The sequence below is a fragment of the Xiphophorus couchianus genome, chromosome 14, assembly GCF_001444195.1.
Source record: "Xiphophorus couchianus chromosome 14, X_couchianus-1.0, whole genome shotgun sequence".
Taxonomy (NCBI): domain Eukaryota; kingdom Metazoa; phylum Chordata; class Actinopteri; order Cyprinodontiformes; family Poeciliidae; genus Xiphophorus; species Xiphophorus couchianus.
In genome coordinates this window covers 21,935,190-21,959,139 of record NC_040241.1, presented here as the reverse complement: position 1 = coordinate 21,959,139, position 23,950 = coordinate 21,935,190, and the positions used below count along the sequence as shown (strand labels likewise).

The 23,950-nt window shown below is 36.2% G+C and overlaps 2 protein-coding genes and 1 long non-coding RNA gene across 8 annotated transcripts in view; 2 read left to right on the top strand and 1 right to left on the bottom strand.

Annotated features, from left to right (window-relative positions):
- Positions 1-23,950, top strand: part of LOC114156874 (gastrula zinc finger protein XlCGF57.1-like) — a 123,850-nt gene that overhangs the window by 15,855 nt on the left and 84,045 nt on the right. The window contains exon 3 of one of the 6 annotated variants that reach the window (XM_028037463.1): positions 15,582-16,055. The exons of 4 other annotated variants lie outside the window; for them this stretch is intronic. In XM_028037463.1, the coding sequence (XP_027893264.1) occupies positions 15,582-16,055 (474 nt within the window). Of the gene's footprint in view, positions 1-15,581; positions 17,976-23,950 lie in introns of those variants that run through there. One more of the 6 variants, XM_028037461.1, reaches the window with a different exon arrangement.
- On the top strand, positions 7-7,895 carry LOC114157000 (uncharacterized). Its single transcript, XR_003598051.1, has 3 exons — positions 7-306; positions 358-365; positions 7,884-7,895. It is a non-coding gene; the product is annotated as an uncharacterized LOC114157000 (long non-coding RNA).
- Positions 759-5,019, bottom strand: LOC114156886 (zinc finger protein 260-like). Its single transcript, XM_028037481.1, has 2 exons — positions 4,747-5,019; positions 759-3,091 (listed from the first exon to the last, which is right to left on the bottom strand). The coding sequence occupies exons 1-2, from the start codon at positions 4,913-4,915 to the stop codon at positions 1,197-1,199; spliced, it is 2,064 nt and encodes a 687-aa protein (XP_027893282.1). The 5' UTR covers positions 4,916-5,019; the 3' UTR covers positions 759-1,196.

The following is a 23,950-nucleotide window of genomic DNA, read 5'->3' as shown; positions in this document are numbered from 1 at the left end:
TATCAGTCAGAGGAGAACCACAGCATCACTCTGGAGTGGACCTTCACCAAGACTCACACATCGACCGACTCCTTCATAAACTGTGATCTGATCATGAAGTCCTTGTCCTCTATCATGTATATAAAGGTGTTGAGCTTCCAGAATCTCAGGATGAACAGTTTTCAGGACGAGTCCAGAGTGACAAAGACGTCCTCAGAGAAGGACGAATCAGACTCCATGTGTCCAGACTGAGGACCGAAGACTCTGGTCTGTATCTGTGTGACGTGAAAACTGAAGATGGATTCAACTCTGGAAGATGTCAAGTCAGTTCTCTTTCATAATAAAATATTTATGATCTGATTGTTATTACACTACCAGACATTTCTGTACTGTTGTGAACTAAATAAAATGTATCCAATTTGCAAGCAATACCTTTAAGTCATACAAACTTATCTGTAAAGTTTATTTGTGTAAAGTTCTTGTCAAAAGAGAATTTGAGATTTTCCTACAACTCGTGGTTAGATTGTAAATCAGGTCAAGCTGCCATATGATGGAAACTAACAACATTTAGCCACTACACACTCAGGGATAAAGAGACTTCTAGCATACACACACTGACCTGTTAGATATGAGAGCAACAGTGAGTGTTTCAGTTGGTCAAGTTCTTACTTTGCTGAATTACTCAACGTGTTCAATATGCCCTCTGGTGGTGAACTGCTGCAACTACACGTTGCTAATCACAATATTCTACCAAACAGAAACAAGAAAAAGACCATTAGGGCAAGTAATCTTTATTATCTGAGAATTATGAAGAAAGTTTTTTTGCAAGTATTTTTTCTATCTATAATTCAAACCACATCATCAATACATGTTCTGTCCAAAACATAAAAACCATGTCAAAGACAAAAAAACTTTACAGTTTAGAGTAACTAACAAGAATAAAGTCAATGCAGATATTTAAACAAACAAAAAGGGAAAACATCCCTGATCATTATTTAGCACAATTTCATTCCCCAACCAGCAGCTTTGATGGTGATGAAAAGTGTGACTTAAGTCTTAAGTCATATCTCACTCAAAATATCAATTTTAAATGGAAAGATAAAACTGTGAGAACAAAGTGAACGTTTAAGTATTTCAGCTAAATCTCCTATTTGAAACAAAGCTGTTACAATTAAAAATGTGATCCAGCTGCAGTTACTCCTCTTCTAAACAGCAAGTTACTGAGAATCTTGGTACATTAAGTTCACATTATTCCATAAAACCTGTGTGTGTGTTCTCATGTGAACGGTTAAATTTGTTTTACGAGAGAAATTTTTTCCACAGGTCTCACAAGAAAAAGGTTTCTCGTCTGTGTGAATGCTCATGTGATAAGTTAAATTACATTTTTGATTGAAACTTTTTCCACAGGTTCCACAGGAGAAAGGCTTCTCACCTGTATGGATTCTCATGTGATAAGTTAAATTACATTTCTGACTGAACCTTTTTCCACATGTTTCACAGGAGAAAGGTTTCTCACTTAAATGGGATTTCATGTGATAAAGCAAACTAGAACTAAACATAAAACATTTTCCACATGTTTGACAAGAGAAAGGCTTCTCACCTGTGTGAATTCTCATGTGAGCAGTTAAACTTTTTTTGTGTGCCAAATTCTTTCCACAAATCTCACATGAGAAAAGCTTCTCACCTGTGTGAATTCTCATGTGATGAGTTAAACTCTTTCTTTCACTGTAACTTTTTCCACAGGTCCCACAGGAGAAAGGCTTCTCACTTGTGTGAATTTTGATATGATCATTTAAATTGCCTTTTCGACTGAAACATTTCCCGCAGGTCCCACATGTGAAAGACTTGTCACCTGTATGGATTCTCATGTGAGCGGTTAAACTTTTTTTATGACTTAAACTTTTTCCACAGATCTCACACGAGAACGGCTTCTCACTTGTGTGAATTCTCATGTGGAAATTTAAACTTTTTTTATCAGTAAAACTTTTTCCACAGGCCCCACATGAGAAAACCTTCTCACTTCTATGAGTCTTCATGTGATAAGTTAAACTGTATCTTTGAGAGAAACTTTTCCCACAGGTCCCACATGAGAAAACCTTCTCACTTCTATGAGTCTTCTTGTGATAAGTTAAACTGTATCTTTGAGAGAAACTTTTTCCACAGGTCCTACATGAGAAAGGTTTCTCACCTGTGTGAATTCTCATGTGATTAACTAAGTCAGATTTACACACAAAGGTTTTTTCACAGGTCCCACATGAAAACGGCTTCTCAGCAATATGAATCCTCATATGACGAAGTAAGTTATATTTACTCTGGAAACCTTTTCCACAGGTCCCACATGAGTGAGGCTTCTCACCTGTGTGAAGTCTCATGTGAATCCTTAACGTGCTGTTGTAATTGAAACCTTTTCCACAAGCAACACATGTGAATGGTTTTTCACCTGTGTGAACTCTCGTGTGATTAATTAAACAAGCCTCTTGACTGTATCTTTTTCCGCAAGTTGAACATGTGAAAGGTTTCTTGTTTGTGTGAGTTCTCATGTGTTTAGTCAAGTATCTGGTTCGAGAAAAGGTTTTATCACAAATTTGACAAGAATATAATCTTTGATCTGGATGTGATTTCCTGAGTCTCTTTTGGGTTGAATTGTCATTTCTGCTTTTCTGCTGTTTGGTTTTCTGACATCTCTCAGTTTGTTCCTGTTCATTTCTCTCTTTTGAGTTTTCAGAATAATTTCCTTCCTGGTCCGGGATCCCAACTTCAGGAGAGATGAGTTGGTTCCTCAGTGGTTCCCTTTCATCTTGGATTCTTTGCACTTTAGAAGGCATCATCAAAATGTCATCAGTCTCCTGTTTCAGCACAAGATGCTCTTCATCCTGACTGATGCAGAGTTGCTTCTCTTCCTCTTTGAACTGTTGATGTTCTGGTTCTTCTTGCTCCTGTTTTATCTGCAGAGGTTCTGGTTCCTCTTGCTCCTTTTTTATCTGCAGAGGTTCTGGTTCTTGTTTTATCTGCAGAGGTTCTGGATTCTCTTGATATAAATTGGAGTTTTCCTGCTGGTTGCTGGGCTCATTCAGAACCTCCTCCTCTTTACACGCCCAACATTGTGGGAGATCTGGACAAAAAGACAAAAAAAAACTTTTTGGCAGAAAAACAATTTTAGCATTTTCTCACAGTTTTTTGTTGTGACACAAAATATTTAATAATTCAAACATACAGAGCATGTTCTGTGTATAACAGTCCCAAACCTGTCTCTTCTGAATTTAGAAGATTAAATAAAATACCACAGTAGAAAAGTGGTATTTAACTATTTATTATTATTTTACTTAGCTACATGTATCACAGAACAGTGGTCATGATGTGATTCTAAATCTGAGCAGCCTTAGTACAGATAACCCATGAAAAAACACTTTTACTGCTGTAAGCACATTAAAATGGGCAAACATTGCAAATAACTCTTATAGATTGAACACTCTAAGTTTTAGGGAGAGACAAAGATAAAGGAGACAAATCTTTGTTGTAATCAAAGCTTACAGTTTTATGTCCAAGTTGTAATATTCCCATTTCTTCTGGAGAATATGTTTAAGTCCTTGCATGATATTCAGACAGAGGCCAAGAAGCAGTTAGCGTTAAAATCCCAGCCTTACTCCCACACAATCTCCTATTATCAAAATATTAACCCTCTCCTAATAATTCAGTTAGATTTCTGTTTCAGTGGTCAGAATCTGCTTGGGTTTCAACAAAGTGGCAAAGTGAATCCAAAGGTATTTTTTATTCATCAATGGTAAATTTCATATACACAAATGTAAATTTTTAAAGAGAAAACCACACAAAAGCAGTTCAAAATTAAATAAATTTATTTTAAAAACTAAAATAAAGGTCAAGGCAAATATTAAAAACAATTGCACTTCAGTTAGAGGGGTTCAGGTGTGGAGTAGTTGTTGTGAAGAGTAAAAACTATATAAATAATTCGCTAAACAAATACTACTTTGATAGTTTGTCTACTGATTTAACTGGATTTCCATTATCCATACACAAAATATACAGAAAAGAATCTGCTGCTTTGTTTTTAGTGATGAATTTGTTTTCATGTATAACAAAGTGAAAGCGTAATAAGGTTGAGCTTCTACCTACACTTTTTTTTATGTCCACACTTTGTGTTCTTGCCATTGATAGGAATTTAATAATTATTTATCTATTTCTGTACTAGTTTTCTCCCAGTTTAGGATTACCCACAATCTGTTTTAAATTCTTTTTACATGAGGTTCTTTGGAAATTATGTGACATTGTGTATCATTTTAGTTTTCTCTCTGCAAGACTATTGTGATTCTGTCATTATCTTATTATTATTACTTTTATTATTTATTGTCCCCATGGCTAACCTTCTGGTGTTATGTGCCTGTTACAACACTTGCCTGTCCTGTTGCTATTCAATTATACAGAAATATTTTTGAGAGGCGGGTGGAATGGCCTAGAAATAACATAATTAAATCGAATAATTTTTAACAAACTCTTACCATTAATTTAAGAAACTAAACAGTTTCTTAAACTGGTGGAGTAGAGATTAGGGAGCCACGGATCAGAAACTATAATTTGGATATGTGATGAAGAGTAGATTGTAAAATCACAGTTAATCGTTGTTGATTATTATAGATTTATAGTTTAATGTAAAAGCCTTTAAATAGACTGACGTCGCACCAAACATTTACTTAACCTGCCTCCGACTCCCTTTAACCTGATAAATCAGTAAAACATGAAGGTGTTTCGTACCTATCCGGTGTAAGATGATCCTCGGTATCCGGGTAAAATCCATCAGTCTGCGCTGATCCTCCATCTCTTCCTCCATCTTAACGTTGGTTTCTTTAAACTCTGTGAATGTTTCTCCAGCAGGAGTTACCTGCTCGTTGATAAACTCTCTCTGAGGCTGAACTGAAGACATTTTTAAAGCAAATACTCAGATATTTACCTAAAACGCCAAATCCGTGTTCGTACAACCTTCTAACAAAGGACAAGCTAACGCTAATCTCTCTGTGCTCCTCTGTGTGTTTCACTGTGGCTGCACTGAAGAAACTGTGAACGACTTTTAGTTCCGCTTTGGATTTTCGGTGTTGAGTCTCCTCTTTTAATGTACCGTCTTACTAAATAAACTAGAATATTGTGGAAACTTACTTAATTTCAGTAACTCATTTCAACCCTATAGTGAAATACTATACAGAATAGTTAAACACAGACTAATGTTTACAAGCCTTGTTTACGTTAAATATGATGGGTTTCTACTTACAGGTTGGAATTCTTGAATTCCTAAATACAAACATATTTTAGGATCTGTTTAAAAATCACAGTAATTATGAGATCCTGAAACATTTTCTATTGATTATTTTTATTTTAGTTTTTATAAAGATGTGTTCAATGTGCTCTCTGGTGGCGAAATGTTGCAACTACATGTCTACTGTCCCCATAAGACAAGATAAGATTTATTTGTCATTGTCATCAACAGATTACAACGAGATAAAAGATAAAGAAACTTTCTTTATCTTATGTATGTATATGTATATTGTATATTATGTATATACACATAACCTGCATCTTAACTTGAGTCGAGCAAATCTCAATCTCATTGATCTTATCTATCTTATAAGTGACAGCAGGAGAATTTACATATTAAAACAGAACAGTATTCTCTTTAAATAAAATAAATTAATAGGCGATGGAGTGTAATTATTTACATCTATTTTGACACACAATGTTCTACTAAATGAAATAAAGAAAAAGACCATCAATATGGTAAATACACTTTATTATCCAAGAATTAAACAGAACGTTCTTTTGAAAATTATTTTTCCATCTTGAATTTCATATCATCAATACATTTTCTACTATCCAAAAGATAAACACCCTGTCAAAGAAAAAATGACCCAAAAAAAGACATGGGTAAAAAAAACTACACTTTTACAAGAGAAGAAGAATAAAGACAATGCCAAGTCAAACAAAAAGCATGTCAGACTATTATTTAACACTTTCTCTTCTTAATCAAAACCTGCAAAAACAGAAAAAAATTATGGCTTTAGATTAGATTCAGAAAACATTACTCCCATTAATTTGTGACCCCGTGTACATGCAGTAGCAGCTAACATGCATCCATTTCACAGAACCACTGAAATAAAAGACAAAAGTACAAAGAAAAAACACACAATAAAGTCTCAAAAACTTTACAAGTCTAAATCTGAAAGCATTCAAACAAATTTTCCTTTTGGAGATTACCAATATCTCTCTTACTCTCATTTTAAAATAATACAAATGAAAACATAAAATTGCAAGAATAAAGTGAATGTTAAAGTATTTCAGCTAAATCTCCGATTTGAAAAGCTTTTCAAGCAAAGCTGCTACATTTACAAAAACAATCCAGCTTTATATTACGCCACTTCCAAACAGCAAATTACTGATAATCTTGGTACTTGAAATTCACATTATGTCATAAAACTTGCATGAGTTTTCATGTGAACGGTTAAACGTCATTTGAGCAAAACTTTTTCTAAAGTACCCTCAAGAGAAATGCTTCTCACCCGTGCTAGTCCCCATGGTAACCATTTCTGGTAACCATATTATCACTACATCTGACCAGTCTGCTACTGATGGACGTCTACATGGTCCTGGCTTCTATTTTTCTACTGACTGTTATACACATACCATTGGGCCAGGCCAATCTGTCCCCATTAACTGGTTAATTTCAGTTCGGATTACATACAGGGAGCAAATATACATAACCGTACCCATTCAGTGAACTTTAATAACCTTAGACTTTTAGAAAAACATTATCTACCACCCACAATTAATGTTAACAGTTAACCTAAAACCCTAAATATGGCTCTTTTAAATGTCCACTCACACAAATGGCTTCTTTCCAGTGTTACGGCTCCTGCTTGTGGAACCGTCTGCCAGAGAACCTGAGGGCCACAGGAAATGTTGCCATCTTCAAGAGCTCAACACCCGACTTTTTAACTATTTCCTGAATCATTTCTGCTCACTCGGTGCATTTTCCATGAAGTTGTGTGTTATTCCATGTGTGGTGGGTAATTGTCTTTTGTGAGTTTGTTTTTATTGATCGGTACAGAACTTTGAGCTGCTTTTAATATGAAGGGTCCTTTATAAGCAACATTGACTGACTGACTGATTGATTGATGTGATTAAGTAAACTAGATTTACACACAGAACATTTTCCACAGGTTCCACAAGAGAAAGGCTTCTCAACTGTGTGAACTCTCATGTGAGCAGTTAAATTTATTTTATGAGCAAAACTTCTTCCACAGGTCTCACAAGAGAAAGGCTTCTCGCCTGTGTGAATTCTCATGTGATTAACTAAGTGTGAATTGTACACAAAACTTTTTCCGCAGGCTGTACATGACAAACTCTTCGCACCTGTGTGCAACGTCATGTGAGCAGTTAGACTTTTTTTATGAGTGAAACCTTTTCCGCATGTTCCACAGGACAAAGGCCTCTCACCTGTGTGAATTCTCATGTGACTAACTAAGTTTGATTCATACACAAAGTCTTTTCCACAGGTCCCACAAGAGAAAGGCTTCTCACCAGTGTGAAATCTCATGTGAACAGCCAACTTTTCTTTATCAGAGAAACTTTTTCTACAGGTCCCACACGGGAAAGAATTCTCACTTGTATGAGTCTTCATGTGAGGATTTAAAGAGTTTTTTCTAGCAAATCTTTTTCCGCATGTCCCACATGAGAAAGGCTTCTCACCTGTGTGAATTCTCATGTGATTGTCTAAGTCGGGTTTCCTTCGGAAACATTTTTTACAGGTCCCACATGAGAAAGGCTTCTCATTTGTGTGAATTCCCATGTGATTAACTAAGTGAGATTTAGACACAAAATTTCTTCCACAAGTCCCACATGAGAAAATCTTCTCACCTGTGTGAAATCTCATGTGAACAGTTAAATTTCTTTTATGACTGAAGCCTTTTCCACATGTCCCACAGGAGAACGGCTTCTTGGCTATGTGAATCATCATGTGTTCAAGCAACAGAGATTTACACAGAAAACCTTTTCCACAGGTTGTGCACGTGTAAGGCTTGTCACCTGCGTGAATTCTCATGTGAACCTTTAAAGTGTCTTTGTGGTAGAAACTTTTTCCACAAGCTGCACATGTGAACGGTCTTTCCCCTGTGTGAATTCTCATGTGATAAATTAAACGACTCTTGCAGGGATAACTTTTTCCACAGGTTGCGCATTTGAAAGGTTTCTTGTGATTTCTCATGTGTGATGTCAAGGAAACTTTTTGAGAAAAGGTTTTATCACAAAATTTACAAGAATGTAGATTTTGCTTTGGGTGAGCTTTCTTGTGTATCTTCTGTTTTGATGTCTCAGTTTTGCCTTTCTGCCGTTTGTTCACCAAAATGTCATCAGTCTCCTGTTTTAGCACAAGATGCCCTTTAACCTGGCTGATGCAGAGCTGCTTCTTTTCCTCTTTGAACTGTTGAGGTTCTGGTTCCTTTTGCTCCTGTTTTATCTTTTGAGGTTCTGGTTCCTCTTGCTCCTGTTTCATCTGCAGAGGTTCTGGTTCCTCTTGCTCCCGTTTCATCTGCAGAGGTTCTGGTTCCTCTTCCTCCTGTTTCATCTGCAGAGGTTCTGGTTCCTCTTCCTCCCGTTTCATCTGCAGAGGTTCTGGTTCCTCTTCCTCCCGTTTCATCTGCAGAGGTTCTGGTTCCTCTTCCTCCTGTTTCATCTGCAGAGGTTCTGGTTCCTCTTGCTCCCGTTTCATCTGCAGAGGTTCCTCTTTATCTAAAGTGGAGTTTTCCTCCTGGTTGCTGGGCTCATTCAGAATCTCCTCCTCTTTACAGCACTGCAGGGGTTCTGGACAAAAAGACAGAACAAAAGCTTTTAAAAGTGAGACAAACTACAAACTCTTACCTGCTCTTGGGTTATTCTTATATTACAAACTCAACAAATGAAGTTTTTCTGATTAGAAGAAAACAAGACGTTAGTCAAAATGTAATATTATGGACTTTTGGTTGAGCAAGCAAGATAGCGATCACTAACTATCACTCCCAGCGTTTAATTTGAACTACATCCTGCTGGTCCAGGATCTGGGAACTCTCTTTCATGAAGAGTGTTCCCATGATGCTCGACATACGGGAAGCAAGAAATAGCAGTGAAAAGCTTCCGTTTTCTGCCACTGGGGGTGAAGCCAACACAAGGAACGCGATAGAGACAAAACTTGAACAATTTTCAGCAGGGAATAGATGGAAGTCTGGACAGAGTGAATGAGCAGAAAGCGTTCTTCAACAGATTCAGTTTGGCTCATCATCCTCCTCTCATTCCCCCAGCCAGACAGACATCCCATCATCCTTTGTACCGCAGCTTTTCTGTCAAAGCGCAGATGTTTTATCTGCCACCTCAGTCACAACTAGTTTTTCAAATCAGTTCAAATCAAATCTTGCTAATGAAAAAGACTTTCCAAACTTTGATTTGAGCAATGTCAGTTGCTCAAACCAATAATAATAACAATAATAATAATAATAATAAACAGCAACGCCTCTGTCAATTGCAAGCCATATTTTTTGTAATATTTTAGTGTGAAATATTTCTGTTCATGTTTTAGCAGTCTATGCAACACAGGTTTGAAGAAATAGCCTCAATCCTAAAATCTGATGTTTTATAAAGTTTTTACAAATCCCAAACTGTATTTTATACAATCTTTTATAATTATGGAACTATATAGGTTGTGTATAGAGTTAAGTTTTTGAAAACTGAAGAAATTAAAATCACAAATCAAGCTGTGTTTTATATATTCTGTGACTAATGTAGAATAATTCAGTCCAGGCCTATGAGGAATTTTAATGCCAAATAATGGGACTCCAGCTTGCACACCTTCAGTATGAAGAAAATAAAGACAAAAAGATGCTCTGTATGCATCTACTGATAAAGTTTTTATGATTTAAAGCTCTTTGGTCTGTCTTGTTGATGAAATATGCAGTAGAAATTAACCTTGACCATGTGTGGCTCAATCAGAATTAGCCATTACAACAAATGTGTGTGTGCAAAGCAAAATAAAGAAGTATCTAAACAATACATGTTCATGCAACATCATCCTGGTTTACTTAGGTTGCATAATTAAATTATTCAATGAAGGTTTCACGAGCTTTGTTTTTAAACTACTTGTCTAAGGTTAAAAATAATCTGAGTTTCTAACTCAATATCAATCAACAAGTACTAGACTTAGCGCTATAGTTACATGATAGAAAAGAAAATGCATCCTATAACTCAACATAGGAAAACCTAAACAAACCAACTTGAAGGAGTATTTTTTAACTGGTGAACTGGAGGTAAGGGTGTCAAAAATGACAAACTCTAATTTAGATATTATATGATGAATAGTAAATACTCGTGATCGCAGTTTATCATTTTAAGTATTTAATCTCCAGCTGGAGCGGATTTCTTAATTCTAAAACCTTTTAGTTTGGGTTCAGCGTCGCCTAAAACATGGGTGAGAGTCTCTGACTCTCTTTAAACTAGTGATGGGTCCGGCAACACCGATGCGTCGGCGCATGCATCAAGCCCATAGAGAAAAACCCCGTGTCGGTGCGCGTATTGATTTCAGCATATCACATGACCGATACAGGAACTGTTTTGAAATGACGCTGAGGCACCAAACTGTGTTTATAAGGAAGAGAATCTGTCAACTGGATAATTTGCCAAACAGATTCTTTATCTTTTACTGTACGGCGTCAACTATGGAGCCTCAAGGCAAACAAAAGTTTTCCACAGTGGGGGACCATTTTGATCTTACATTGGAAAATAAGGTATTTGTTTTCATTTCGTTGTTTCATCCGGTTCTTTTCAGTTTGTACTTGATCTATCTGAATCCAAATTCAACTGAAATTGAGTCTTACTTTACTTTCATATTATGTTCTGCAGGTTAAGTGTCGCATATGTTTGACAGAAATGTCTTATTTAAATAAATTCACCTCCTCAATGCTGAGGCATTATAGGACAAAGCATCAGAATGAAGTCCCAGATACAAGTAGGATAAACTCAGGTATACAGCATTCTACAGATTACTCAGTTGCTTTTTATAAATTATTTCATATAAATGTATTGTTTACTTCATTTTTTTCTACAGCAGGAGACGTGTCAAAAAAACAGAACAGACTAAAATTAAAAATGTTGAAAAAACTTATTTTTTCGAATGAAAATTTGTGGAAAAAAACAAAACAGTCCACAATCATCCTCATTCCACACATGTTCACTTTCATTTTCATCACTTGGTTCATGTTCACATTATTTATTGACTGTATCAAAAAATATCAAATATATTTTGAATTTAACTGAAGATATGACATAATGCAATATATAATATACAGTGACGTGCGGTGAGGTTCATAGCTGGTGAGGCACTGACGTCATCAGAATCAGATTTGCAAATAGATGCATAGATTGACAGCAGTTTACAGGTTATGTTTCACTTCTGCATCCTTACACATACAAACTGTAGCTCACAAAACACACATTTCCTTAAAAAACAAAACAAAATAAATGTTATTACTGTCTTACCTGCTTCGATTGAAAGTCCACTTGAGAAAACTTTTTTAGTGTTGTAATGTAGTCATCCATGTCGAAAGTCGGGATGAGCGAGAGGAAAAAAATCACTATCTCTATTATAATCTATCGCTGCACTTGACTTGCTTCCCGAATCGTTTAGCCTAGCTCGCTGTCACTTACTCGGCAGTTGAGGAGTGAACAAGACGAACGTCTGGGATCTTGAGCGCCCCCTGCCATGAGGCAAGAGAACTGCCTGCCTCACCTCGAACCTGTTCTCTGCCGTTTATAATCGCTCATTACACGAAACACGTTACACAAACACAGTTGGTGACAAAAAGCACTGTACATTATATACATAAGCTAAATTATTGGAAATAAGTTCACATATTAAATTTGTTTAAACCATTTTATTGACGCCGTACAGCAACATGCTCTCTCCGCTTAGCAGCCAGCGCAGAGCCAGGGGTTGCGCAATCCAAGGTGAGGCAGAGCTCGCTGCTGCCTCACCGGCATCGCTTCCAAGCATTTGAATGCGAAAATAAGAAAATTCAGCGATTTTGAACAAATAAAAATCGAAATTGGTGAAGCTACATGAAAAATAAATATTTTTTAGTGCAAACCACCGGATGAATATAACAATTTAAATTACTTTATGATTATATATTTTCTTTCTTTCCATGATGGCTGGTGAGGCACTGCCTCACCTGCCTCCCCTGACCGCACGTCACTGATAATATACAATAAAATTCAATTACTTAAGTCTTATTGTATAGACTAGGTCATCAAATCAGTCTGTCAACTACGTTGCCTGTAGAGATTTTTAATGTCCAGCAGGTGTCAGTATTCAGTGACGCAGCATCGACGCAATATCAATACAGTTTTGCTTTGGGTCGAAACGATACATGACGCCTCATTTATCCATCACTACTTTAAACTGTCTCGTTAGTAAAACGTGAAGGTGTTTCGTACCTGTCCGATGTAAAATTATCTTCGGTATCCGAGTAAAATCCATCAGTCTGCGCTGATCCTCCATCTCTTCCTCCATCTTAACGTTGATTTCTTTCAATGTTTCTCCAGCAGGAGTTACCTGCTCTTTCATAAACTCCCTCTCGGGCTGAACTGAAGACATTTTTATTGCAAACACGCAAATATTTACCTAAAACCGTCTTCAAATTACCTTCTAACAAAAGAAAGCTAAGCTACCGTGTGCGTCGTGTAATTTCGTGTGTTCCACTGTGGCTGAACTGAAGAAACTGTAAACGACTTTTAGTTCCGCTTTGAATTTTCGATGAGTCTCCTCTTTTTATAGTAAGTTATATTAAATAAATTACACTATTTTGAAATTGAGTTCCAAAAATAAATGAATATTTCAATAATATTTTAATTTACTAACTATAAATGTATATTAAGAGGTGAATCACAGCGGATCTTATCATTCGTTTACAGTTTCTTCAGGACAGCCTCAGCGACGCACCCGGAAAATGAAAACAGAGCACAGGATAGAGTTGGTGCTTCTTTTGTTAGTCGGTTGTTTGAAGACGGGTTTGAGGTTTAGCTAAATATTTGAGTGTTTTCAGTAAAAATCTACTCATTTTAAGCCTCAGAGAGAGTTTATCAACGAGCAGGTAACTCCTGCTGGAGAAACATTCAGAGTTTAAAGAAATCAACGTCAAGATGGAGGACAAGATGGAGTATCAGCACAGACTGCTGTTTTTTACCCGGATACCGAAGATAATCTTACACCGGATAGGTACGAAACACTCTTAAATTTTCCTCAGAAGAGTTAAAAACAAGTTAAAGACAGCTATAGACAAGATAGGAAATTTTTCAGGGCCGATCCTGAACTCAAACTAAAAGACTCAGAAATATCAAATCAGTTCCCGCCGGAAATAAATAAATAAATACTTAGAATGATTAACTCTGACCTCGACTATTTACTATTCATTATATAATATGAAAACCTGGGAACGCCTCGGGATTCCCCCGGAAGAGCTGGAAGAAGTGGCCGGGGAGAGGGAAGTCTGGGCCTCCCTTCTGAGGCTGCCACGCCCGCGACCCGACCAGGATAAACGGGAGAAAATGGATGGATGGATGTAACATCAAAATTACAGTTTGTTCGTGACTCCCTCATCTCTACTTCACCAGTTTAAGAAAGTACTGGTTAAAGTTTGCGCTTAAAATGATTAGTTTTACTAACTAACTAAAATTATTAGTTTATAATTAGTTTTATGTTTTGTGCTTAATCTTGTATTTCATTATTGTTTAGATTCGTTCTATGTTAAATTATGGCTCATATTTTGTGTTCTCTTTTATTTGTATAAATGTAGAACCAAGTCTGTTAAGTGTTGATTGAAAAATGAATATTGAGCATATTAAAACTCATGTAATTTTAACAGTGGGTAAGTTGTTTTAAAGCTATAGACTCAAAATTAATGCCAGGAACAATGACAACAATGATTCTCGGCTTCTGAACAGAGAAAACAAATGGTTTGAAGGAAGGGTGAAAGACTCTTTGCCAAAAACAGAAAAAATCAACTCTGAACTGAGGGTGAAGGTTACAACTTTATCTGCAAATTTGTTTTGAACCTAATTCAAAAGAAATTGCATGAGCATTGCAATGAACTGAAGAGGAGGGACCTCCATGAATTAAAAAGAGAAAAAGAGTTAGATTACAACACCAAGTTGCTGAACTGCAAAACTCCTGCATGGGAGTCAATAATGGAGGTAAAAGTATTTGTGCCCTGTAACCGAGAAGTTTAAGTTCCCAAGAAAAATCCTTTGAGTTTTTTAATTGTAGATTTTCTTTCATATTTCACAAATACAAAACAGCAGTTACCTCTTCAAATTCTTAACAACAAGACACAAATCATAGTCTTTGAGTCACACTTTAAAAAAATATCTTAGTTTTGTCCCTAAATATCCAAAACAAATGGTGGAAAAGAATTTTGCACACTTGTGTCAAGAAAAATTAATTTGCGAATATTTATCACTCGCTACATTTAATATCTTCAAACTGCTGCAGTTTAAAACGTTTCTTCTTTTAGCTCAGGTAGAATGACCAAAATAATTGAAACACATTTCAATAATGTTCAGTTATGTTTATTTGTATCCACATTTCAGCAACAAGAAAGTTCAAAGTGCTTAACATCATAAAAATACAAAGTCATAAAAACACACAGTGAATAATTGAAACATTATATTTTCAGGTATCAACAATCATTGAATCGATGAAATTCTCCTTCCATTGTCGCCACTTGAGTTATTGTAATCACTGCTTTATACAGTCAGTAAAAGCACACCAGTTTTTTATTTTGTTGTAATTTATGTCTTTACATGTCATTTTGTTGGCTAAGCCTCTAGTTTGTACTTGTGATGCTTCTGTGCTTTCTTGTTTGAAATCCTCTTCTCATCTCTCCAGGCTTTCTCCATGCTGCAGTTTTAATTTTATAACCTGAGTTTAGGTGGTTTGATAACATTGTTATCTTGATTCTCCATGTTCTTTGCCACTTCAGCTGCTGAGTTGTGGACGTGTTTCATCCTCATAAGATTCCCTGAGATTAGCTGAGTTTAGGGTCTGGAAGTTGATCTTCTTTCCTCTCAAAACCCGACTTCAGTGTATTTAGACGTCACTGTTTCAGCACATCCAGTGGTAATTCTGGTCTAATATTACTGTTTTCCAATCCAGCATCAATCCTTCCTATTGTCGGACCATTACTTAATCATTTCTTAGTCTGCAAGTTTCAATAGCTGAGATTAAAAAGCACTTTAGAGTTTTGATTTATTCTTTCTATCTGAGTATTTTATGTGTTGTATATTCTGTATCTAAAGAGAGAAAAGAAATTTTTTGGAATATTCACTAGGGAGATACTAGGATAGTGTTTGCTCACCCAGAAAAATTAACTCAACTTTCATCTTGTTGAGTTAATTTTTCAAACTTAAATGTTTACATTTTAGAATATTCAAAGGAAACCATGTTTAGATGCATCAATGGATTAAAATCAAATTTTGATCTTTGATTGATATTTCAAAGCTTTCATTTTTTTTCTTTTGTCCAGATCTGTGTAAAGAGGAGGTTCTCAATAAACCCAGCAACCAGGGGGAAAACTCCACTTTAGATCCAAAGAAACCAGAACATCTGCAGATAAAACAGAAACAAGAGGAACCAGAACCTCTGCTAGGAATACAGAAACAAGAGGAACCAGAACCTCTGCAAATAAAACAGGAACAAGAGGAAACAGAACATATGCAGATAAAAGAGGAACCAGAACCTCTGCAGATAAAACAGGAACAAGAGGAAACAGAACCTCAAGAGTTCAAAGAGGAAGAGAAGCAACTCTGCATCAGTCAGGATGAAGACCATCTTGTGCTGAAACAGGAGACTGATGACATTTTGATGATGCCTTCTAAAGTGCAAAGAATCCAAGATGAAAGGGAACCACTGAGGAACCAACTCATCTCTCATGACTCTGCTGAGGATGACAACCAGGATCAGGAAGGAAGCAGTACTGACGATCCAGAAAAAAAGAGAGATGAAGAACAGAAACAAAAAGAGAGATGTCAGAAAAAGAAACAGCAGAAAAGTAAAACTGACAGTTCAAAACAAAAAAGGCACAAGGAAGCTCACCCAGACCAAAAATTACATTCCTGTAAAATTTGCAATAAAACCTTTTCTGTAAACAATACTCTGACTCGACACAGGAAAATTCACACAGACGGAGAACAGTTCATCTGTTCAATGTGTAGAAAACAATACAGTTCAAAGGACGCTTTAAAGAAACACATGAGATATCATCTTGATGTGCCTTACACATGTACGATCTGTAAAAAAGTATTTCCCAGTAAAAATGTTTTAATTGATCACATGCAGACTCACATGGGTGAGAAGGGACATACATGTGTGACCTGTGGAAAACATTTTGATTTCAAAAATAAGTTAAATCTTCACATGAGGAGTCACACAGGCGAGAAACCTTTTTCATGTACAATTTGTGGAAAAGAATTCAGTCGAAAAGGAGCTTTAAATTGGCACATGAGAATTCACACAGACGAGAGGCCTTTTCCATGTACACTCTGTGACCAAAGGTTCAGAAGTAAACACAATTTAATCTGTCACATGAGGTCTCACACTGGTGAGAAGCCTTTTTCATGTAAGATCTGTGGAAAACACTTTGGTTACCAAGGTTATTTAAATATTCACAAGAGGATTCACACGGGTGAGAAGCCTTATTCATGTAAGATCTGTGGAAAAAGTTTCACTCAAACCTCTACTCTTTCTGTACACATTCAAACTCACAGGGAATTAAAACTTTATTCTGTGTGATTTGTGGAAGACCTTTCCGGTTTAAATCTAATTTACTTTTTCATATGAGAACTCACACAGGTGAGAGACCTCTTGTGTGACGTGTGGAAAAAGTTTCACTCGGATAAGCAATTTCACTGTTCACATGAAAGAGCACATGGCATAATTTGAACCTTGAATATCAATATTCTCAGTAACTTGCTGTTTGAAAGCGCAGTAATTATAGCTGGGTGACATTTTGTAAATGTAGCAGCTTTGTTAAAAAAAACATTTCAAATGGATTTAGCTGAAATACTTTGAAGAAATAATCTTTTTCTGGTAGTTTTAGATTTTCATTTAAATGTTTATTTTTAAGTGAGATTGTCTCCACATTAATTGTTTGTTAATAAAAGTGAATTTGAATGCATTTAGAGTCATTGTAGATTTGTTGCACTTGTACTTTGTTTTACTTTAATGATTTTGGTTAGTGGATAGATGCTAGCTGTTACTGAATGCAATGTTTGCGCTGGTAGGTTACAAACTGATTGGAAACATACTTGTCTATATTTGAATCTGAATATCAGTTTTTTATTATGTTGTCTTTGTTGCTCAAAGAATAGTGTCGTTAGTTTATAAATCACTTAACAACTTAGCACCACAATACATTAAAGAGCTGTTGTTGTCATAGCAACCCTCCAAGTCTTCTGGTTCTGGTCTGCTCTGCATCCCCAGAACCAGAACCAAACGTGGAGAAGCAGCATTCAGCTTCTATGCACCACAAATCTGGAACAAACTTCCAGAAAACTGTAAAACAGCTGAAACACTGAGTGCCTCTAAATCTAAACTAAAGACCCACTTGTTTAGAGTTTTATTCGAAATGTAATCAATAACGAATTTAATGATGTAACTTGACTGAGTGTCATGTTTTGATTTTTGATTCTATGTTGCATGACTTTGTGTTTTTGTGTTATGATGTAAACCTCTTTGAAATGCCTTGTTTGTGAAATGTGCTATACAAATAAAATTTGATTGATTTGATTCAGGACAAAAATAAACATTGTTGCTGAATCTCTGCTCTGTGTTTATTACCAGTATCTGTAATTTCCTGTAAATAAAACTGATGATCTTAAGGAATCGACCTGAAACTTCAAACTCATCAACTCTAAAAAAACCAAACCTGAAAACTGGATCAGGAACCAGGGAGGAACAGATGGGCTCTACTGTGGACTGCTGCTGTTTATATATGTGAAGGTTTTCCTGATTTACTTTGTTTCAAACTGAAGGTTTTATTCCAGTCTCTGTTTCCAGCCAGGACGGGGTTGTAATTATGTAAATCTATTCTGTCACACAGTCTTCTACTAAACAGAAAAAAGAAAAAGACAATTATTGTGGTAAATAAACTTTATTATATCTGAAATTCAATCCAGATCATCAATACCTTTTCTATTATCCAAAGCATAAAAATCATATCAAAGAAAAACTGACAAAACAAGACTTGGGTAAAAACTACAATTCACAGCAACTAAGAAGAATATGCAGATTTTTAAACAAAGAGGGAAAACATGTCAGATTTCATCATTATTTAGCACAATTTCCTTCCTCAATCAGAACCATTTAGAAGAATAAATGGTGGATGATATTTAGATTCAAGTTTAGAAAACATTATTACTCTCAAAGGGCCATTAATTTGTGACCCTACAAGCACATGCAGTAACAGGTAACATATCTATTTCATCCAATCATTAAAATAAACCAAATAAGAACAAAGGATAAACACAAAATAAAGACTCCAAAATGTTCCAAGTCTAAATCTGAAAGCATTAAATCCGTTGCTCCTTTAAGAAGCTACAAATATCTCACTTATCCTCTTTAAAAAAAAAATAATGCTAACATAAAACTGCTAGAATAAAGTGAATGTTGAAGTGTTTTAACTAAATCTCCCATTTGAAATGCGTTTTAAACAAAGCTGCTACAATTAAATATGCAATACAGTTTTAATTACTCTGTTTCCAAACAGCAAATTACTAAGAATTTTGGCACTTGAGGTTCACATGATGCCATCAAACTGAGTTCTCATGTGAACGATTAAATTTCTTTTTCTGCGATGCACTGCAGTTTTCTTGCCGATCACTGATGACCAGTCTTTAAAAAAACCTGATATACCATTTTGAATTTTGGGCAACACCAATTTTTTTGTCTGAAATGTCAGTAAATGTAGCAAGAAACTTGCTGAGCTGACAACAGTAGAGTGACTATTGTGAATTACGAATGTGCAGACATAACTTTTGACTAATAGTCAAACCTCTCACGGGAGAGCAGAAGAGGACAGTCTGTGATTATCGGCTGATCACAGATCTCCAAAAATTAAGAAAAGTGACACTGATAAATCAGTGCATCCCTACTTCTCGTCTGTGTGAATTTTCATGTGAGCAGTAAGATTTTTTTTATGAGAGAAACTTCTTTTACGGTCCCACACGAGAAAGACTTCTCGCATGTGTGAGTTCTCATGTGAGAAGCTAAATGGTATTTTTGAGCAAAACTTTTTGCACAGATCCCACATGAGAAAAGCTTCTCACTTGTGTGAGTCATCATGTGCTGACGTAAACCAGATCGACATGTAAAGGCTTTTCCACAATTCCCACATGGAAAAGGCTTCTCACCTGTGTGAGTTCTCATGTGAGCAGTTAAAATTGTTTTACGAGTGAAAACAGTGCAGTGCAGACACAGTATCAATACAGTTTTGCTTTGGGTCGAAACGATACATGACGCCTCATTTATCCATCACTACTTTAAACGGTCTCGTTAGTAAAACGTGAAGGTGTTTCGTACCTGTCCGATGTAAAATTATCTTCGGTATCCGAGTGAAATCCATCAGTCTGCGCTGATCCTCCATCTCTTCCTCGATCTTAACGTTGATTTCTTTCAATGTTTCTCCAGCAGGAGTTACCTGCTCGTTCATAAACTGTAGTGATGTTACGTGATGTGCCGAGGCTTCGAGGCGTGTGTCGAGTAATGGAGGGGGCGTTTCCGTAAAGCGCGTATCGAGGCTTGCTTCATTTAGGGGAGGAGCCGAAAACGATGACGTCCGAAGCCTCGCTGCCCGGCTGTATCACGTGACTGCTTCGGGAAGTGGCTCAGAGTTTGGCGCGGGGTTTGACGGCTTTAGAAACCCCACAGGCTCCATTCAAAATGTGGGTTGTTGTAGGCGAGTTGCGGTCAGTTGAGAGAGTGGATAGAGTTTTGATAGTTTGGATAGCAGAGTTTGGATAGTGGTTATTTAGTTTGAGACAGTTAGTTTGGTGTTTGGAGAGTTTAGGACAGACAGACGGACGGACGGACGGATGGATGGATGGATGGATGGATGGATAGATAGATAGATAGATAGATAGATAGATAGATAGATAGATAGATAGATTTAGGAGCGCGAGGACAGGATAGGAGAAGGATGGAGCCAGTGAGAAAGAGGAGGATTTCCCCTCCTCTTTCGAATTGATAAGCCCTAACAAGGTAAGGTAAGGTGAACTGAACATTTGCAAATGCATTATGTTTGCTTATGAGGAACTGTATTTTTCACTGTTTCTTATTTTCTGTAAAGGTGAGGTGTTTATTGTGCTCCAAGGAGTTGGGGTACAATAATAACACCTCATCCATGTAGTGTCAAAAAAGAGAAATCGTTTGAAACCAAAAACTGTGGAGAAATTGTTGTTTCTTAATAAAAATGCATGAAATCATCCAAGTTACACAAGCATTAGCCTATTCACTACCCCTCCCTAGTTCCACAAGCACTTTCACTGTCCTCTGTCTGATTAAGCCCAGGCCATTTTTCTAGAGTTACAGAAAAACATTATTACACAACATGCAATATCACATGACACTACTATTTTGGGAATAATTACACACAGAGGATACATTCAAACAATATTTTATTATACACATATGTGTATACATAATTTATGTAGACAAATGATTTCGTCCTACACCTTTTGTGAAGTCATTCCCAAGAGCCATAATAGACAAAAATTCAATGCATCACACGTGTTAAGATACAGCTGGCTGTGATTATACACCTGGCCAGTAGGTGGTTTCGTGTGCACATGAAGCCTCAAGAAATGAACCCTTTCTCGAACCAATTGGCTCAAGTGGTTCAATGCCTCAGGCTTCATCTCACCATCACTAATAAACTCCCTCTCAGGCTGAACTGAAGACATTTTTATTGCAAACACGCAAATGTTTACCTAAAACCGTCTTCAAATTACCTTCTAACAAAAGAAAGCTAAGCTACCGTGTGCGTCGTGTAATTTCGTGTGTTCCACTGTGGCTGAACTGAAGAAACTGTAAACGACTTTTAGTTCCGCTTTGAATTTTCGATGAGTCTCCTCTTTTTATAGTAAGTTATATTAAATAAATTACACTATTTTGAAATTGAGTTATAAAACTAAATGAATATTTCAATAATATTTTAATTTACTAACTATAAATGTATATTAAGAGGTGAATCACAGCGGATCTTATCATTCGTTTACAGTTTCTTCAGGACAGCCACAGCGACACACCCGGAAAATGAAAACAGAGCACAGGATAGAGTTGGTGCTTCTTTTGTTAGTCGGTTGTTTGAAGACGGGTTTGAGGTTTAGCTAAATATTTGAGTGTTTTCAGTAAAAATCTACTCATTTTAAGCCTCAGAGAGAGTTTATCAACGAGCAGGTAACTCCTGCTGGAGAAACATTCAGAGTTTAAAGAAATCAACGTTAAGATGGAGGACAAGATGGAGTATCAGCACAGACTGCTGTTTTTTACCCGGATACCGAAGATAATCTTACACCGGATAGGTACGAAACACTCTTAAATTTTCCTCAGAAGAGTTAAAAACAAGTTAAAGACAGCTATAGACAAGATAGGAAATTTTTCAGGGCCGATCCTGAACTCAAACTAAAAGACTCAGAAATATCAAATCAGTTCCCGCCGGAAATAAATAAATAAATACTTAGAATGATTAACTCTGACCTCGACTATTTACTATTCATTATATAATATGAAAACCTGGGAACGCCTCGGGATTCCCCCGGAAGAGCTGGAAGAAGTGGCCGGGGAGAGGGAAGTCTGGGCCTCCCTTCTGAGGCTGCCACGCCCGCGACCCGACCAGGATAAACGGGAGAAAATGGATGGATGGATGTAACATCAAAATTACAGTTTGTTCGTGACTCCCTCATCTCTACTTCACCAGTTTAAGAAAGTACTGGTTAAAGTTTGCGCTTAAAATGATTAGTTTTACTAACTAACTAAAATTATTAGTTTATAATTAGTTTTATGTTTTGTGCTTAATCTTGTATTTCATTATTGTTTAGATTCGTTCTATGTTAAATTATGGCTCATATTTTGTGTTCTCTTTTATTTGTATAAATGTAGAACCAAGTCTGTTAAGTGTTGATTGAAAAATGAATATTGAGCATATTAAAACTCATGTAATCTTAACAGTGGGTAAGTTGTTTTAAAGCTATAGACTCAAAATTAATGCCAGGAACAACTACAACAATGATTCTTGGCTTCTGAACAGAGAAAACAAATGGTTTGAAGGAAGGGTGAAAGACTCTTTGCCAAAAACAGAAAAAATCAACTCTGAACTGAGGGTGAAGGTTACAACTTTATCTGCAAATTTGTTTTGAACCTAATTCAAAAAAAATTGCATGAGCATTCCCACCATTGCACTCCAAACAAAAGAACCAAAGAAACCAGGTGGGGGATGAGCGGGTTGTTGATTTACATCTGACTGGGAATGAACTGAAGAGGAGGGACCTCCATGAATTAAAAAGAGAAAAAGAGTCAGATTACAACACCAAGTTGCTGAACTGCAAAACTCCTACATGGGAGTCAATAATGGAGGTAAAAGTATTTGTGCCCTGTAACCGAGAAGTTTAAGTTTCCAAGAAAAATCCTTTGAGTTTTTTAATTGTAGATTTTCTTTCATATTTCACAAATACAAAACAGCAGTTACCTCTTCAAATTCTTAACAACAAGACACAAATCATAGTCTTTGAGTCACACTTTAAAAAAATATCTTAGTTTTGTCCCTAAATATCCAAAACAAATGGTGGAAAAGAATTTTGCACACTTGTGTCAAGAAAAATTAATTTGCGAATATTTATCACTCGCTACATTTAATATCTTCAAACTGCTGCAGTTTAAAACGTTTCTTCTTTTAGCTCAGGTAGAATGACCAAAATAATTGAAACACGTTTCAATAATGTTCAGTTATGTTTATTTGTATCCAGATTTCAGCAACAAGAAAGTTCAAAGTGCTTAACATCATAAAAATACAAAGTCATAAAAACACACAGTGAATAATTGAAACATTATATTTTCAGGTATCAACAATCATTGAATCGATGAAATTCTCCTTCCATTGTCGCCACTTGAGTTATTGTAATCACTGCTTTATACAGTCAGTAAAAGCACACCAGTTTTTTATTTTGTTGTAATTTATGTCTTTACATGTCATTTTGTTGGCTAAGCCTCTAGTTTGTACTTGTGATGCTTCTGTGCTTTCTTGTTTGAAATCCTCTTCTCATCTCTCCAGGCTTTCTCCATGCTGCAGTTTTAATTTTATAACCTGAGTTTAGGTGGTTTGATAACATTGTTATCTCGATTCTCCATGTTCTTTGCCACTTCAGCTGCTGAGTTGTGGACGTGTTTCATCCTCATAAGATTCCCTGAGATTAGCTGAGTTTAGGGTCTGGAAGTTGATCTTCTTTCCTCTCAAAACCCGACTTCAGTGTATTTAGACGTCACTGTTTCAGCACATCCAGTGGTAATTCTGGTCTAATATTACTGTTTTCCAATCCAGCATCAATCCTTCCTATTGTCGGACCATTACTTAATCATTTCTTAGTCTGCAAGTTTCAATAGCTGAGATTAAAAAGCACTTTAGAGTTTTGATTTATTCTTTCTATCTGAGTATTTTATGTGTTGTATATTCTGTATCTAAAGGGAGAAAAGAAATTTTTTGGAATATTCACTAGGGAGATACTAGGATAGTGTTTGCTCACCCAGAAAAATTAACTCAACATTCATCTAATTGAGTTAATTTTTCAAACTTAAATGTTTAAATTTTAGAATATTCAAAGGAAACCATGTTTAGATGCATCAATG

Excerpts from the sequence above, each read along its gene's own strand:
- LOC114156886 (XM_028037481.1), bottom strand. The coding sequence starts at position 4,915 with ATGTCTTCAGTTCAGCCTCAGAGAGAGTTTATCAACGAGCAGGTAACT. Across the intron at positions 3,092-4,746 it reads GATCATCTTACACCGGATAG|ATCTCCCACAATGTTGGGCG; the intron begins GTACGAAACACC and ends CTTTTTGTCCAG.